Consider the following 17,798-nt stretch of genomic DNA (forward strand, 5'->3'; position numbering starts at 1 on the left):
GGGGTGCTTGGCTGTCAGGTGGACATGCTGCATATTGTGTGCATTTTAGTCAAGCGTGAGATTATCAGTGGAAAAATCGAACCAAAAGGTCAAGTGTTCCTCAGATGAAAAACAGCCAATGCGCTCACGCAATGACAACGTAAATAACATTAGCGGTTGTGTATATTCATTCGCATATTTTTCAGTTGATGCTGTAAATGTACAGCCCAAGTAAAAGAATGCGCCAAGGTCGGGGGGTTCAAACTACCTGCAGTGATTTAACCCTTGGCGCTTTTTCCTTTCCCCGTCCGCACATCTGTAAGTCATTCCTTTGCACACAGTGAACGCGTAGAATGTAAGAAGAGATGTAGCGTGTCTGATGATGTTTGATGAAGGACGAGACAGGCCTCGCTTGAGCGTCGTTGGACTCAGTGTCCCTTTTGTAATCTCCTTACAGATACTGATTCAATTAGAATGTGGGCAATATGAGCAGACAGTGATGATGTACGGTTTCCGTCTCTTGGTGGGCGGGCCAGCGAAACGTGTCGTTTTGTATGTGTCTTTATTCAACAATCCATGCCAGCGATGTATGGTGACCGGCAACTAGCTCTGAGTGCAAACACGCTTTCCAACAACCAGAATTGATTGCATTTTATATTTTGGACCACAAGTGACAAGAAGCCACCGTAATAGATGTGTTTATGGCATTTGTCCCAATGGGGGAGAAAATAAGAGCTGGTGTGATGAAGAGGGTCACTTTTCCACGACACTGAATCTCCCACAGATATTAAACAAGGAAAAAACTGTCCAAAAATAAAAAAATCTATAAAGATACAACTCACTTGTGACATCACACACCAGATGATTTGTTGAGAAAACGTGTGGGAAAGCACCAAGAGAAAGTGAATGGGAAAAGCAGGCACTTTAACCTTGAAAGGCTGATCAGAATTAAAGAACACACTCAGGGCTCGATTCTCCCATTTTCATCTAAGTCCTTTTTTAAGCACCTGGACATACTTTTCATGTATTATTATAACTTTCATTTAGTTATTCAAAATAAGTAGCTCTTATAACGTGATTTGGAATGAGTGTGTTAACAAGAACAACAAACAATTTATTGTAATCAGCCATCTTTGTTGTTTACATTTGCCTCAAACGCTTCCAGGTCAAAAGTGGGACAATCCGAGTGGGAAAATTCCAACTTCCCAGTTTCCTCAAATGCAGCACAAGGGCTCAGGTAATGACCAATCACTAGTTTTCTGGGTTTGGTCATGTGACCAACTTGCCCAAGCACGGTTGAGCTGTTGGGCAAAGGTGACTCACAGAGCGTATACACTTTTAAAGCATCAGGTTTCATTTTCCCTTTCCTACTTCCCTATGCCGTAGTGCTGCTTCAAGTCGACATTGTGTAAGTAAATCTACCAATAATTCTAACCGTTTTTTGTTTTTTTTGCCGTATTAAGTTATGTGAGTTCAAAAACACAAGCCAGCATAAATTGGCTTCCTTGATAAACACAGGCGTTTTCTACTGTACTGGTTTATTCCGCCTAGTTTGTAATGATGGCTAGCAAGTTAAAACGTCTCATTGTAATCAAAACATAGCTTTGACATTTTAAATTACCATCACATTAAAGTCATTGTGTGACCCATTAACAAATGTACTAGAACCAATTAAGGTTCTAATGTTTTTGCAAAATGGACTCAAATCCTTTTTGCACAAATTATTAAAAATTCAACAGTTTTTTTTCCCCTTTTTTTTTTTTAAGAGCTCAGTATTGTTCATTCGGAAATGTCATCATCATTGCTCTTTTATTTTTATTTTTTATTTTTATTCAACAGTTGTTTTAACACACCGCTCCCCCCCCCCCCCTCCACACATGACAATCTGCTAGCTATCGTAATGCATGTGGTATCAATGTGAAGCTCCGCTTCTCCGTTCTCAGAAGCCGTTGGCATTACGAAGGTTCCACCTGGAACCCTTCCAAAGGGGTCTACCGAAAACATAACGGGTTGTACCCAGAACCATTTGTGAAAGGTTCCACCCAGAACCCTGTATGAGAGGTTCAACAAAGAACCCTGTAAGGGTTTCATCTAGATCTCACACAGAGAGTTCCACTGAGAACCCTTTTGTATTTCAAGGGTTTCATAGAGAACCTTCTTTCAGAAACCCTTGGGACGTCGTTGCTAGCGCTGACGGTTCAGGAGTTACAATGGTTTAAAAAAGATGCGTGCTTTCCTGTCGGGGACGGCAGGTTCGTATTTTGAGGGTTTAAATTAAGAGGCAAGCAGCTATTTTGTTAAAACGGGGTCATTTGAGGGAGGACTGGCTGTAAAATCCATAACACTTCTTGAACCTGTTACATTGTGTTTGCTAATCTGTGATCTCTCTTCAGAAGATGGCTGAGATCAGCTTCGATGTAGACGGTGCTGCTGCTGCTGAAGCTCCTTCTACCGACGTTCCTCCCCGTCTGAGCCGAGGCGAGACTTTCCACGTCTTCATCAGCTACAGCAGCACCGACTACCAGTGGACGCACTCCCTCATCGAGCAGCTGGAATCCCGTGGCCTGCGCGTCTGCTACCACGAGCGCGACTTCACGGCGGGACGCACCGTGCTGGAGAACATGTCCGAGTGCATCCAGGAGAGCCAGAAAGTCCTGCTGGTCCTCAGCTCGGAGTTCGTAAGGAGCCGTTGGTGTCTCCTGGAGGCCAACATGTCTCTGTTCAGAGACTGCCTGGAGAGGAAGCCCATCGTCCCCGTGCTTCTGGAGCCGGCGGTCTCCGTTCCTCTCCACCTGTGCCACCTCACCTACCTGGAGGCTCACGACTCAGACTTTATGGCCAAGCTGCTGAAGGTGCTCTTCACCCCCAACCGGCAGCTCCAAGGTTCCACGGTGGTTCCCTACCAGCCTCCGTCCATCTACAACGGGAAGGCCCTGCAGCCTTTGACTGCTGTTAACGTGGAAAGTCTTTACAAGTGGGACGCAGGGCAGTTCAGTGACATGGAAGTACCGGACCAACTGCGCCTGGTCATTGAGGACCAAGAGAAGTACAGGGAGGCCATTGCCATCATCAACGGAGTGTCTCGGCAGAATGTTTACCCGAGATGGTTACAAGCAGTTTTGTGTGTTGTTTGTTTTTTATTTGAAATGGCTTTAATTGCCTATCTTGCATATACCAGCGGTTTACTCGCAGTGAATGGCAACTATTATTTTTGGGGACTGGCACTTGCTTGCCAATGCTTCGTTCTCCTTGCAGCGTTGGTTCAGGCGGTGTTCACCAAGAGGGATTGTGTGGCTCACACAGTAAAGGAGATGCAGAAGGCAGCAGGTCAGGCAAACATCATCCTCTGTGAGGAGAAGGTTTTACTGGGCTGTCTGTCCACTTCAAAAATCTACATGGTCTACGTTTCTCTGAATGGATGTCAGAGGGAGTTCGCCGAGACATTCTCTGAGCAGGCCAGCGCGGAGAACATGTTTCAAAGGGCCTTGCTTTATTTCTCGTCGGGTTACGCCTGCTGTCTCGCTAAAAGAAGCTTCCCCTTCCCCACGCCCGTTTCCCCCGCTCACCTAGAGGGAGGTGTGTGCTTCTGTCAGTACGTTTCCATGCAGTTGGGTCGGGGAGAGTGGATGTGAGGTCTACGCACCGGCCGCAACATTAGGTGCACCTGCATGATGTAGTGCAGGGGAGGGCAAACTTTTGTGCTCAGGACGTTTTAAATCGGACAGTTGAGCGAGGTCGTGGACGAGGTAGAACATTTTTTATATGTCTATAAAATCGAATACTCCGTGTACAGCATTGTGTAAAATTTTGTAAGCAAAGCACCACTTTATGCATCCCGTTCACACTCACATTAACACCGAAGGACAATTTAGTCTTTTTACGTGCATATTTTTGGTAGTGTTGAATTATTAACATTGTTTTTCTGTTTCAATATATATTCTTCAAAGTGTTTTTGATTTTAGTTAGATATGTAAAACTGTTCCCATATGTTAGTAGAATGTGGTCTGTTTTTCCCCCTAAGGAAGTGAGGTGTCTGACTTAATCTGAATAATCTACAGGGCAGATATGCGGGAATCTCTGGTGCGAAGCTGCTACAGAGTTCAATAGTTTATCTAGGAAGCCAATAATTTACCTCACATCTGTTAAGGACTGAAATAACTCAATGGGAGATGGCCTGATTGTATTTCACTCTGCTGACAGGACAAGATCAAAGGGGGGGCACAGTCTCTTCCTCGGGGGCTGTGCTCTGTGTGGGGTTTTATGGGGGGTCCCTGGTGCAGGGAGGTGGCGGGGGCAAGGTGTTTGCCCACATCCTTGAGGAAGTGTTTAAGATAAGGAGAGGGGGTGTGTAGACTTGTTTTGACAGGAAATGTCACATGTTCTGAAAGACCAAAAGGTACTTCTTTGTCAATGAAGGGGGAGGGAACATTTTGTGTATATATGCATGCATGAACTTTGAGAAGAACACATTTGTGGGTGAGCTGCATGATTGAGCAGTAACTCCAAGTGGCTTTCAGAATCTGAAATAAAGCTGGCAAACTTGTTCACAGATTTCAACTTTGAATTTATTTGAACACGCAGAAATCAGAGAAATGATTTCCAACAGTAGGTAGGAGGAAGTCACAACACCCTGGGGGAAAAAAAACATGCAAGCACAGGGGGAGAACATGTAAAAAGGCTGGAGCCCAGATTCAAACCAAGAACCTCTCGAATGTGAGGCAGATATGCCAAACACTAGACCCGAGTGTTGCAGAAATCATGAAATAATTCAAGAAAGTGTGTACCAGAAAGAGGCCTGAGAATAAAGCAAAAGTGTGCACTGTCTCTTTAACACAAAAAAGAGTCAACTGAAAAAAAGCAGAGAAGTGGATCTGTTTTCTGCTTCCTATGTTTACTTTCACTTCTTGCTCCTCCGCATTGTGTGGTTACTGTGTGTGGCTCCATCTGCCATGAGCAGGTAGGAATGTACACTGTTGTGCTGTGCATGGATTTATTTTAAGGCTCCTTTTCATTCTGAGGGGGGGTCAAAAAACGAGTGTTCTATTTAGTAGCTTGAAACAGTAGCACTGCTACGTTTTGCTGTCATGCTGCCTAATGCACAAACAACGAGTGGGCCTTTTGATTTGAGTGTTCCTTTTTATGGATTTAAACTATGTCATCCATCTATTTTCTACCATACTTTTCTTCGTTAAGGACACGTGTGAGCTGTAGCCTATCCCAGCTGACAGGACAGAGAAACAACAATTCAAACTTAGTGTTACTGTATGATTTTGTAAAGTACAATATGAATCTTATTTTTCTGTACAACTTGTATCTCAAGGCATTACTGTACTTTGTTATTCTTGTTTTGACCAAGGAAAACAAATGATCTCACTCCTCCAAGATTGTAACTGCAGGGAAGTATTACAACCCCCCTCCCCCCACCCCCACCCCTCCCACTTTGTGCCAAGTTACCCAAACAGGCATTGCATTTAATTGACAGTAAAAACCGCTCTTCTTCTGTTTGCTAGTCATGGTCAGTTATTAGGAAACGAGGGATGGGTAGTTAAAAAAAAAAAATCTGAGCTGGATACTCCAAATTAATCAGCGTAGCTCCTGAAGCTTAAGCTAATAAGCACTAGTGTTTGGCACGCCTGCCTCACATTCGAGAGGTTCTGGGTTTGAATTTGTGTTGCAGCACTAGCGAAGCTAAGCTATCATAGCCACAGTTGCTTACAGTGGTAGCATGGCTTAAAATGTTGCTATAACACAAAATGTATTGTTGATGTATGTTTCTCTGGACGCTTGCAAAAGGGAGTTTGCGGTGACATTTGAGCACCTGGCCAACGTGGAGGAGATGTTTAAATGAGCTCTGGTCTGGTTCTCATCAGGGTGTGCCTGCTGCCTTTGCGAAAAGGCACTTCCCCTTTCCTCAGCTGTGCCCTGGCCCGGGTCACTTGGAGGGAGGGGTGTGTTTTTGTCAGTACGTTTCCCAGCAATTGAGCCGAGGGGAGTGGAAGTGAAAGTACTACACACGCCAAGACCACGCTTACGCCAGTGGCAGCCATGCATTTGTTACCTTGTATCTTATCCACACTCTCGACCAGTAAAGTTACACTTGTATCTTTCCTATAGTTCTTTTATCAGTCTATATAACATGTATTTTCCTGGAAAGGTTAAGAAAATGGATGGATGGATGGATGGGATCTTATCAAGAGTTGAACCAAATATTGATATGACATTTTCAATGAAGACACAGTATCGCTACACAAATATATATCTACAGTATTATGACGCTTTGCGATTTAAATGATACATCATACAATTGCATACTCTATAGGGTTCGTGTCTGAAGATTGAATTGGCGCTTAAAACCTGCCACTTCTTTCCCCTGATGAACTCCTCTGTTGTTATGGCGCCATGTTTTTCGGCCATTTAGCTTTCTGAATGATTTCCCCATCAATTGCATTTAATTCTTTAAGTTAGCAGACAAAATCAGAGAACGTATAAATCACAGGTGTCAAACTCAAGGCCCGGGGGGCAGATCTGTCCCGCCACATCATATCATGTGGCCCGCCATCCAAATTATTTTTTTTAGACGTAAGGTTTCTTGTTAAAAGCTGTACCAAAATTGCAAATTGTCTAACAATGGAATATTGCAAGATTTTTTATTACCATGTATTTTACAATAAATTGAACAAAGCTGAACAAACTGTTTTTGTTGACCTTTGATTTCAAAACAACTTTACCGTCAAAGTTTTGTGTATTTGGAGAACGAGGGGCAGAGTATACATTTATTGAATATGGTCAAAATGGACCTGTGGAAAGCCATAACTACCAAAGCTGGGCATCGTCAATGAGCTCCCGTCAGTATTTCAGGCCGGCCTAGTCCGTCCCAGTCATCGACGACAGTCAAATGGCGTCGAGATTGGACTTCCCGGAACTACGTCACACGCAGGTGCCCCACCCCTGACCTGCAGCCAAATAAAGAAAAATAAAAAAGAAAATAGCCTGAACCAGAGGTGGCAAATCCACCTCCAGAAAGCAAAAACACTGCCAAAGTGTGGTACAGGTGCTTTTGCTCAAACGGCTCCCTGGGAGCTCGTTTACCTCCTAGTTGAGTACAAGCATTTCAGGCTAAAGCCAGGCTGTGGCAGGGTTTTTACGTTCTGGATCTGGATTTGACACCTCTGCCCAGAACTAGTAGCCAGCCAATTGCAGGTCACATATAGACAAACAATCATTCACAATCATGTGAACACCTATGGACAAATGAGAGTTTTCAATGAACATTATATTTACGTTTTTTTGTATGTGACCAGAAGTCAAAGTACCATGAGAAAACCATGGGGAAAAAACATGCAAACCCAGAACCTCAAATGTGTGGCAGACGTGCCAAAAGCCATTACCAGACATCATTCACTCTGCATTGTTCTTGCTGTAATATCAGAAAATAATCCAGGACAGTTTGTGTCAGAGGAAGGCCTCGGAAAGCAGAAGAGTGTGCTGTCTCTTTAACATAAAAGAGTCAACTTTAAAAAGAAGAAGCTAAGATCTGTTTTGTGCTTCCCGTGTTTACTTTCACTTCTTGCTCCTCTGCATTGTGTGGTTATTGTGTGTGGCTCCATCGGCCATGAGCAGGTAGGAATGTACACTGTTGTTTATTTTAACGCCTGTTTTCATTCTGAGGAAATATAAAAAAAAAAAAGAGACTGTTCTATTCAGTGGAGGGGTTTCAACTCAAATTATAGTATGTGCAGACCATTGGAGATAGCATCTGCGTGCGTCTTTCTGGGCCACGTCAAGTATCGCAGAAAAAAGGAGTTTTGAGTATTCAAAAAAGTACAGCTAATCCAATCTTCTCAATCTTTATTAATAACAGTTCAGAACCTTAACGGTTCTTTAAAAGGTGAACAAGATTGGTGACCCGGTCCTATATCATCTCCCTGGTACTTTACATATTCTTCAACAGGTCTATTTCTTGAGCACCGCAACCTCAGTGTATTCAGGGAGCCCCCGTGTTCGAGAAACATTCCATCTCCTTTTCCATTAAATCTTAGTTATAATTTCTTGAAGTACTCCTACATCGTCATCAAAGCTTCTAAAGCTTAAGCTAACAGGTCAGTGCGAGGCTGCGGTTGTGGTTCCGTGAGAGGAGTGTGACTGAGAGTGCACAACCAATGACTGACACGTCATTGGTTACATCTTCTGCCTCTGATATGCAATGGCTCGTAAATTGAAAAACCTGTGAGTTGGAGTACTCGTAAGTCAAGGCAACAAAAGCATGTCTCGGCTGTCTCAACACTTAAGAAACCGTCATGAAAATTGAACCTATTACACTGTGCTTGATACTCTGTCATCTCTCTCCAGAAGATGGATGAGATGAGATCCGATGCAGACAGCGCCGCGGCTCATTCCGCCGATGCTCCTCCCTATCTGGGAAAAGACGAGACTTTCCACATCTTCATCAGCTACAGCAGCACCGACTACCAGTGGACGCACTCCCTCATCGAGCAGCTGGAATCCCGCGGCCTGCGCGTCTGCTACCACGAGCGCGACTTCACGGCGGGACGCACCGTGCTGGAGAACATGTCCGAGTGCATCCAGGGGAGCCAGAAAGTCCTGCTGGTCCTCAGCTCGGAGTTCGTAAGGAGCCGTTGGTGTCTCCTGGAGGCCAACATGTCTCTGTTCAGAGACTGCCTGGAGAGGAAGCCCATCGTCCCCGTGCTTCTGGAGCCGGCGGTCTGCGTCCCTCTCCACCTGTGCCACCTCACCTACCTGGAGGCTCACGACTCAGACTTTATGGCCAAGCTGCTGAAGGTGCTCTTCACCCCCAACCGGCAGCTCCAAGGTTCCACGGTGGTTCCCTACCAGCCTCCGTCCATCTACAACGGGAAGGCCCTGCAGCCTTTGACTGCTGTTAACGTGGAAAGTCTTTACAAGTGGGACGCAGGGCAGTTCAGTGACATGGAAGTACCGGACCAACTGCGCCTGGTCATTGAGGACCAAGAGAAGTACAGGGAGGCCATTGCTATCATCAACAATGTGTCTCGTAATAAAGTCTGGCTGAGGCCACTCTGGATGAGGGTTTTGGTCTACATTATTGGTGTGATGATGTTTGCGTTAGTAATTGGATTTTTTCTGTACTCGTCAATATGCTTGACGACTAACATTTTGCCTATTACGATAAGCAATGATCCCGCAGGACCGTGGGCGGCAGTCCTCATAGGTTTCTTCTCCGTTCCAATCGGCTTGCTCGTTCACCTTTCTCTTTGGAAGAACGATGACGAGAAGCAGGTTTTGAGCGAGATGCAAAAAGCTGCAGGTCAGGCCAATGCAATCCTCAGCAAGGAGAATCTCCTGATGGGTTGTCGGTCCAATTCAAAAATGTATCTGGCGTATGTTTCGCTGAACGCTTGCAAAGGGGAGTTTGCGGCGACATTCGAGCACCCGGCCACAGCGGAGGAGATTTTTAAATTAGCTCTGGTCTGGTTCTCATCTGGATATGCCTGCTGCCTTGCAAAAAGGCACTTCCCCTTCCCTCAGCCGTGCCCCGGCCTGGGTCACTTGGAGGGAGGAGTGTGTTTTTGCCAGTATGTTTCCCAGCAACTGAGCCGAGGGGAGTGGAAGTGAGAGGACCGCACACACCAAGACCACATTTACATGTTTACACCACCTCTGAAGACTTCTGACTAGCATTTCTTTCTCCTGATGAACTCCCTCTTGTTATGGCAGTTTGTTTTTGGGTCATTTTGCTTGCTGCAAGGCTTTCCCCATCAGTTGCATTGCTTTCTTTAATTTAGCAGACAAAACCAGAGACCGTATATATCACAGGTGTAAAACTCAAGGCCAAGGGTCCAGATCTGGTCTGCCATATAATTTCATCCGGCCCACCGGTGCAAATCATGTGCGTAGACTTCATGTTTCGTCGTGTTTCTTGTTAAAATCAGTATCAAATTTGTAAATTGCCTAAAGGCCGTATCTGACAGAGTGGCGAAAGTTTGCAAGTGCTTGAGAGAGTAGCGGACATTCGTCAGACTTTCGCTAGCAGTTAGTCTAGAATGTCTGGCGAACATTTGGCGACACTCGTGGTCCTCGAGGCAGTCCTGCAGGTTTTAGCTTTCTGTCCCACAACACAGCTGATTCTAAAGATCAGGTCAGGATCATTATCAGGCTTCTGCAGAGCTTGCTAATGAGCTGATTATATGAATCAGCTGTGTTGGAGGACGGAAGCATCTAAAACCTGCAGGACTCTGACCCTCGAGGACCAGGAGTGAGGAAGCTTGGTTAAGACCTTGAACGAAGCCGGCCAAACCCTTACGACATATCACCATTCGCTACCTTCGCACACACTCGCAAACGTTCGCCGCTCAGTTAACGTTTATGCTCTTGAAGAGTTTTTCTCCAACCGCCATAAGACTGCTAAATAGAAAATGAAAGGGACAAGTGTTAAAACTCTCCTGAAAGTGTAAATTGTATTGTTATTTTGATTTTTTTGGATTTTTTATTTACTGTATAGTTTTTTATTCTGTGTTTTTATTTCGTTATGTTTGCTGAATGACAATAAGTCTGAGTCTGAGTCTTAAGACATTGGAATGTTGCAACTTTTCTTTCTTTCTTTTTTTTTTTTACCAAATTGCTTTTAAAAATAAATTGAACAAAAACTGAACACACTTTTTTTGTTGACTATTGATTTTAAAATGAGTTAGCCATCACAATGTTGTCTACATGGAATACAAGGAGGAGAGTATACATATAGTATACGGCCAAAATGGTCCTCTGAGGAAAACCTTAACTAAAATGAGGCCCATGACAACAAAATGGGTTTGACGCCATTGCATAAATACACGAATGGGTTTCTGAGTTCACACATCTGTACTTTATAAAAAGTTTCACATTTGTTTTCTTTTTAGTACATTGTAAAGCTATACTTTTACACATTATACTGTACTGTCAACATTGGTGTGCTTTTGTAGTCAAATGTAAATTTCTTATTTTTTTTAAGCTTAATGGTTTGATGGTGCTACAGTAGATTACAACACTATTTTAAAGAAGTTACAGTCTTTAGGTATCTTTATCATTGTAAGGGTATTTGATTCAATATATCTACAAATTAGCATTGTTGCTGTATGACGATACTTACCTTCAACAAACTATTGTGAGTTGTGATTCATACCGTTTTTAAATTCAGACGGTAAACACGTACATCTCAATTGATATGATAATGCAAATGTGCACAGTGCTTGTTTACTTTCCCTGTATGCAACCAATTTAGTAGATATGGCGAGCTGCTTATTCAATATATAAGCCGGACGTCAGAGCTGAAGATGAGCAATAAGAAAACATCAAAATGTGGTCAAGATGTGAGCCCGGGGTCAACATTTGCCATCCTTTACAACATTTTGAGAAGGGATTCAGGATATGAGGAGTCCTCTATTAAAAAGGGTGAACAAACAGACACTGATGGGGAACATTGGATCAGGTGCTCATCACAGCAGGGTTGATGTGCGGGTCAGTGATCACGGTGTACTCGCCGCAGCGGTGTCGTGTTTGATGAGCAGTAAAAAAAAAGAAGAAAAAAGAAAGTGCCCTCAATTAAAATCAAATTAAGACTATGAAGCATAATCGAAGTGGCAAATGGTGGCAATGATAATGAGAACAGTCTTTCTTATCTTGCCCGATGATTATGTCATTGTGTGTTTGTGTCTACAGAAGTGTTCATGTAATTGCTTACTGACCTATTTTGTTAGAATATACCAACAAGCCGCACTTATTAGTAACATCATTAAACCATTACTGAGCTGTATCAAAAGGTATAGGCTTTAAAGGGGAAGTCAACCTTAAACATTTCGTGACAATAATATGTTACATGTGACCTCACTAACCCAAACATGACATTCTGATTAATATTACATTTGTGGAATATGAGTTATGAAGCAAAATCCAGCCGTTTTTATCCATCTCATGGGGCGGCCATTTTGCCACTTGCTGTCGCCTGAAGATGACAACACAGCTGCTCGGGGCTCAGGCAATGACCAATCACAGCTCACCTGTTTTCTGAGGCTGCGCTTTGATTGGACCTGAGCCCTCAGTAACATTGATGTCGTCTTCAGTCGACAGCAATTGGCAAAATGGCCGCCCCCTGGATTTTGCTGCTTAACTCATATTCCACTGACGCAATATTAACCAGATTACCATATTTAGACGAGTGGGGCTGCATAGAACATATTATTGTAAAAAATAAATAAATACAAATTGGGTTCCCCTTTGACGCAATATAATGTCTATCCTTGTTTGCACTTTTGAAGTGATGCAGATCTACACAGCACCATAATACATTTGCCTTTGCTTTTTTCCTTTGAATTGAAAAATCAATATTTGAGATACAAATGCTGGATGGTGGCAGCGAATTCAACTCAACTCACTCACGCTCACAACAAGCAGCAGTTTAGAAGATAGTTCTTCAAAAAAGAGGCTTCTAGCTTTTTATTGCCACCCCCATAAGCACAAAACAAAAAAACGACCACTTAACTGCCTTAAGAAAAAAAAAACTAGCTTAATGCTAACATGGAATTCGAAACGCCTTCGACTGGCTTACGAATAGCATCTGTATCATTGTGTTACAAATAGTAGACAGACAATATAACAAAACTGAAACAATACTTAGAGGCATACATTAAAGGAGGACAATATGGGCCAGGAACAGAATTGCATTTGACACATTTAGATTAGACGCATACCATTTAGTTCATGCATGATGAAGCCGGGAAATGTATTTCTTTTTTAGGTCTCACAATAATGAGTTATGCGGTGTGTGAGGAGGTTCGTCCACCGAGACATTCTACATCATGTGTGCACGCGCGTGTCTGTATGGACTAACACCGAGGGGCACGCAGGTCATGGTTGTGATTGCCTTTGGGACCACCAATGTTGTTGCTGCATTTCCTCGGCGAAAGCCAATGCATCCATGTTCAAAATTATGGGAATAAGTAAATCACATGTACGGTAGAGTGGGAACATTCAACGTAGCAACATATTTTCTTTGTAATGTGGGTGAAACTTAGGAGATGGAAGAGCCCCTTGTTTAGTGAGACTGACTCCAGCCCGTGAGCAAGGCACTTAGCAACTCCCCCATTGTGCGGCCCCAGGGCGGTCAGAGGGAGTTTTCATTTTAAACCCATCCAGGGAAGATGCATTTGGGGGGGGGGGGGGGGGGGGACAGCCACTGATGGAATGAATTGCACTCACTACAATTAGGAATTAGCCTGGAAATCCAGACTCACCAGTCTGGTCAACCTCCCTATCAGTCGCCTTTCGGAGGCGGGGCAAACCTGAGCTAACAGACAGTGGACTGAACCAATGAGCGAAGAGCGGACGCGACGTCAGAAAAGCGACTCATTAAAGTATTTTCTTCTTCTTTTTTTTGCGAAGACGGAGTAAAAATCCAACATGGTTATTACTAGCCAAAGAGAGACAGTAGTGAATGGCGTCGTTGTTGAATGTCGCTGTTGCGAGAAAAACTTGATGACTGAAGAGTGACGTTGCTCACGAAGACGACGTCATAGACTAATTTGATCGGGCCGTCCTGTTTTCAGACGGAGCCGAATCGCTGTCTATGGCCGCCTGTCCAGACCCGAAAAATTTTGGGGGGAAGAAAGTGGGTGTGGCTTACCAGGCTAATTAGGAATGGCCGACTCATGCCAGAAAGCCCAACTAAGAAGATGGGCTTCGTTTTTAGACCCCAAAAATCCGAACAACTGCGATGGTTAAAAATAGTTTAACGCCATATCTCAACAATTCATTGTTTTCAGCAATTACCCTCAAACATTAAATGTATCGTATTTAGAAACAGATTTCTGAATTCACTTTATAGGGACTTTAACCATTTTGTTTAGCTTAATGCTAACAAACAATGTAGAACGCCATTGATGAGCTAACAAATACATACTGTTCACCAGTACAACTAATTCTGTCGGCCCTGGACAAATTAAATCACGGCAACAGATAGAAGCTGAATTCTGATTGGACAAAACATGCAGTAACCAATATTTGAGATTTTCCTTTACGGGGATTATAACGTGTAATATAAATTCAAAAAATATAACGATAAAACACAGACTATATATTTCGGCAAAGGATGTTCCCAATTGATTACAAGATTGTTAGTCTATTTTAGAGATGCATGTGAATGTTTTGACAACGTTTGTGCCCAAGATCAACATTTTCTTCCACATCATTGCCATACAAAAGTAATAATGGAGGTTAACTGCAAGCCTGTCTCTAACATTTTGATAACCTTGTTGAAAAGTTGTGCTTGCGTGTAATTTTTGGAAGGCTAGCCTCGCTCTCCATTTTGCGTGTGTGTTTTGCCAGGTGCTCCACGTCAGGAACGTCAGAAAAAAAACATGATAAGTGGCCACAAAAAGGAAACCCGGCTCAGCCCAGAATAGTTGAGACTTGATTGGGCCTTTGTCGCGCGGTGCTGCCTGCGGCGGCGCGATAGGCGAGGAGACAGATTAGCGCCCGCGCGGAATTGTTTGCTAACTGCCTTTTGGCACGCTCACGTGCATTTTGGACATCATTGGCTTGACTTGAGTAGACTCCACAGTGGTTTCATTTCCAGTTGACGACAGCTCTGTGGGAATGATCATTATGAATAGCACTGATAATTACGATTAACAAGACATTTTGTCCTTACATGGTGACAGGACTGTGTAGGACTTGATAGGTCAGCGAGAAGGTACTGCTTGTATGTACAAAGTCTGCAACGACATTTCTTATTCCACAGCCGTCGCCTTATCCAGCTCAGTATTTTTTACAAGGATTCAGGCCTGCCTCCAACTAAGTGAGAAGCATTTTCAAAGTGCTATTTTCAAATTGCAGCCGCCGGTCCTGATGACAGGCTGCAAACCAGCCTCGGCGAGCCGTGTGGTAATAAGCGGCAAACACTATCAAGCCGCCGGCCTCACATCGCTTCCTGGAAAATCACCTCTCATCTTCCACCCTCAGAAAAACTTGCAACCGTGGTTTTTTTCCACAAAGAATCAATAGTGCATGATCATGAAAATGGGGGGAGCCGAATGACGTGGCCAAAACTGCACGTGAGCCTCAGGGATGAGAACACAGCAGAAGACACCATAACACCTTTTGACTCAAAAATATAAGTTTCAGTTAAAAACGACTTCGGTGCCCTTCACAATATTAGAGCTGTCAAACGATGGCATTGTTACATCAGATTAATTACATGCTTTAAGATAATATGAAAGCTTTTTTCTACATCATGCATGCTCCACCAATGCCCAGATGAGTATGAAGAGCCCTGACTCTTTATTTTCCCCTTTATAGTAGAGTATGCGGACCCTCACACGCCACAGTTTCTTTGGGGAGGGGAGGGGAGGGGCAGAGTTTTTCTTAGCTCATTTGAATTCATGTCTTCGTTGCTTTAAGATCGTGCATGTACTCGCACGCGCACCATGAACGTTACGCTTAGTAAAAAAAAAGTGACAAACTGCACAAAGAACCTTTTAATCATGATTAATCGCTTAATTAAAAATCAAAAATTTTTGCCTGCTATATGTTAATTCTTTTGATATTTAAATGTATGCGGTCGTCTTCAACATTTTTTGATTCACTGAACACTCTCATCCTCCTCTTTTTCTAATCAGTTCATGACCCCGGTAGTTTGACATGAACAAATATTCTGAATGTCATACGCAAACATTTATTGAATGCTTTACTTTCATGCATGTGGTTATGTTTATTGCTCAAACACAATCATGTGCTACCTTTAAACATAACCATCCACTGTCAAGATAAAGGATCATTTGCGGTCAAAAATTAATAGTACGATCCATCTGCGTCAATACATGATTATTGCGATAACAGCACTATATATATATATATATATATATATATATATATATGTATTGTTTATGTTGAAATGCAATGAAATGAAATTAAAAAGTGAAATAAATTATGTAAGCTATTATGTTTTCCTTTGCAGTTTCCATTCATTCCTGTAGGAAACCCATTTAAAAAAAAAATCATATTTAATACTGCATGTGTAAATTGATTTGACAGTATTGATTTCTTTGTTCTTGAGAAAAGCACATTCTCTTGCTTGCGTCACATATGTTTGTGCTCACGCTCCCACTGCTTCTCGACGGGACTGAAGGACTCATTTGTCCCTTTGAGGCCAAATTCTGAATCAATCAAAAAGCTGTGGCTATTTGAAAGCGATCCAAACCACGCAGAGGGGGGGGGGGTGGGGGGGGAAACTAACATCTACATGTAAATAATTTTAAAAGTGATGATTTCAGTAACATCAGAGCATCTTTTCATCATTTTTTATTCTGCTTTCATGTGCGTGAATGCTACAACGCGGCCTGAATGATGATATGAATATACATGAGAAGAAATCCATAGTGGCGATGTGCTGTATGTGAGCGTCTCACAATCGGACCGTGATGTGAAACAGCAAGAAGTGACATCACTCATCCATCAGGATGTCTTTATTACCGTTTCTTTTTCATCCTTCCGGCCCAGGGGGGGAAGAATCGAACCCCATTGCTGTGATCTTACATGTTCATCTGGCTGGACGACAAAAGAGATCTGTATAAATAACTGGATTGATCTGATTACACCAGCATCAGCCACCATCTGATCAGTTTAAACAAGAGCGGCTGCTCTATCAGTTGCAGCCGCCAGAGACGGGTTTTGATGCGCTCCAGCCTCTGCATGAAGTTTTGAAGTGACAATGAAGTGGAATCTGGGAAGTTTTTCTTCCGGCCGGATTTTGGTATGTCTGTGGGAATCGCGTTGCCCACTCATCCAGAGGATAATCATTACTCATGTGAGAAGGCCTGCTGGCTCGCAAACTCTGCTCTCGTTCATCCCAAAGGTGTTCAATGGGGGTCAAGTTCTTCCACATCAAAACTCACCCAAGGATTCATTTGCCCTTGCTTTGTGCACTGGGAACATTAATGGGAAATTCCCCACATTGTTCCCATAAAATGGCGAGAATGCATCAAGAGGACATATTGCGAAAAATGCGATAAGGTTGGGGCGCTTCTGGACTTCTGCGTGGGATTTTTTGGGGGTACTGCAGCTTCCTGACGTTCTCGGTTAGTTGACAGAAAATTGTGGGCAATTCATTTTCCAAACTTGCCAACATGCTAACTTTAACTGCATTCCAAGGCATTCAATTGTCTTGTTTTAATAAGCTTCTATATATGCTTGTGAAGATATGGTACACATTATATTGTTACAAGTTGGAAAACAATATTTGAAAAATTAGGGACATTCAGTGATCCCCAGCGCCATCCAGTGGTCAAAGAATAGCATTAGAAGCAACACGCTTGGGTCTCCTGACGGCGGTGTTCGGTTTAGGTGAACGGTATGAGATTTTTTCTAATAGGTTTTTTTGGTGAGCTAACAAATACACGCACGCACGCACGCACACACGCACACACGCACATACACATACTCACCCACACACACACAAAAAATAAAAAAATAAAAAAATAAAAAAAATAAAAAAAATAAAAAAAATAAAAAAATAAAGAGCAATGATGATGACATTTCCGAATGAACAATACTGAGCTCTTTAAAAAAAAAGAAAAAAAAGAAGCAACACGCACACTACGGTGGCTCAGAGAGACCACATTTCGCAAGCCTACCACCAATTCTGCTTTTGCGTGAGCAAACGAGCGTCTCGGCGAGCGACGGTGACTTGGCAGAGACGCCGAAAGGCCGGAATTAGCCAGAGTAGCTAACAAGAGCGGCTAGCGGGAGGCGTTTGAAGGGGAAAAAAAGCTAGTAAAAAGCTTTCGAGAGCAAAG

General features: G+C 43.2%; 2 protein-coding genes across 5 annotated transcripts; both read left to right on the forward strand.

Annotated features, from left to right (window-relative positions):
• The first annotated feature begins 1,291 nt into the window (after positions 1-1,291).
• Positions 1,292-4,179, forward strand: LOC147175059 (uncharacterized). 2 transcript variants are annotated; one of them, XM_086072555.1, is made up of 2 exons: positions 1,292-1,387; positions 2,373-4,179. In XM_086072555.1, exon 2 carries the CDS (start codon positions 2,376-2,378, stop codon positions 3,609-3,611), a length of 1,236 nt encoding a protein of 411 aa, XP_085928681.1. In that variant the 5' UTR covers positions 1,292-1,387; positions 2,373-2,375; the 3' UTR covers positions 3,612-4,179. The 2 variants fall into 2 exon arrangements, with proteins under 2 accessions (XP_085928681.1, XP_085928682.1); XM_086072556.1 differs by having other exon boundaries at positions 1,356-1,387; positions 2,376-4,179.
• A 477-nt stretch (positions 4,180-4,656) lies between these two features.
• Positions 4,657-10,627, forward strand: LOC147175060 (uncharacterized). 3 transcript variants are annotated; one of them, XM_086072554.1, is made up of 2 exons: positions 4,657-4,936; positions 8,332-10,627. In XM_086072554.1, exon 2 carries the CDS (start codon positions 8,332-8,334, stop codon positions 9,589-9,591), a length of 1,260 nt encoding a protein of 419 aa, XP_085928680.1. In that variant the 5' UTR covers positions 4,657-4,936; the 3' UTR covers positions 9,592-10,627. The 3 variants fall into 3 exon arrangements, with proteins under 3 accessions (XP_085928680.1, XP_085928678.1, XP_085928679.1); XM_086072552.1 differs by having other exon boundaries at positions 4,661-4,936; positions 8,329-10,627; XM_086072553.1 differs by lacking the exon at positions 4,657-4,936 and adding an exon at positions 7,570-7,599 and having other exon boundaries at positions 8,329-10,627.
• The last annotated feature ends 7,171 nt before the right edge of the window (positions 10,628-17,798 follow it).

This window comes from Leptonotus elevatus, chromosome 4, assembly GCF_054856555.1.
Source record: "Leptonotus elevatus isolate MCC_2025b chromosome 4, RoL_Lele_1.0, whole genome shotgun sequence".
Lineage (NCBI taxonomy): Eukaryota > Metazoa > Chordata > Actinopteri > Syngnathiformes > Syngnathidae > Leptonotus > Leptonotus elevatus.

Excerpts from the sequence above, each read along its gene's own strand:
- LOC147175059 (XM_086072555.1), top strand. The coding sequence starts at position 2,376 with ATGGCTGAGATCAGCTTCGATGTAGACGGTGCTGCTGCTGCTGAAGCT.
- LOC147175060 (XM_086072554.1), top strand. The coding sequence starts at position 8,332 with ATGGATGAGATGAGATCCGATGCAGACAGCGCCGCGGCTCATTCCGCC.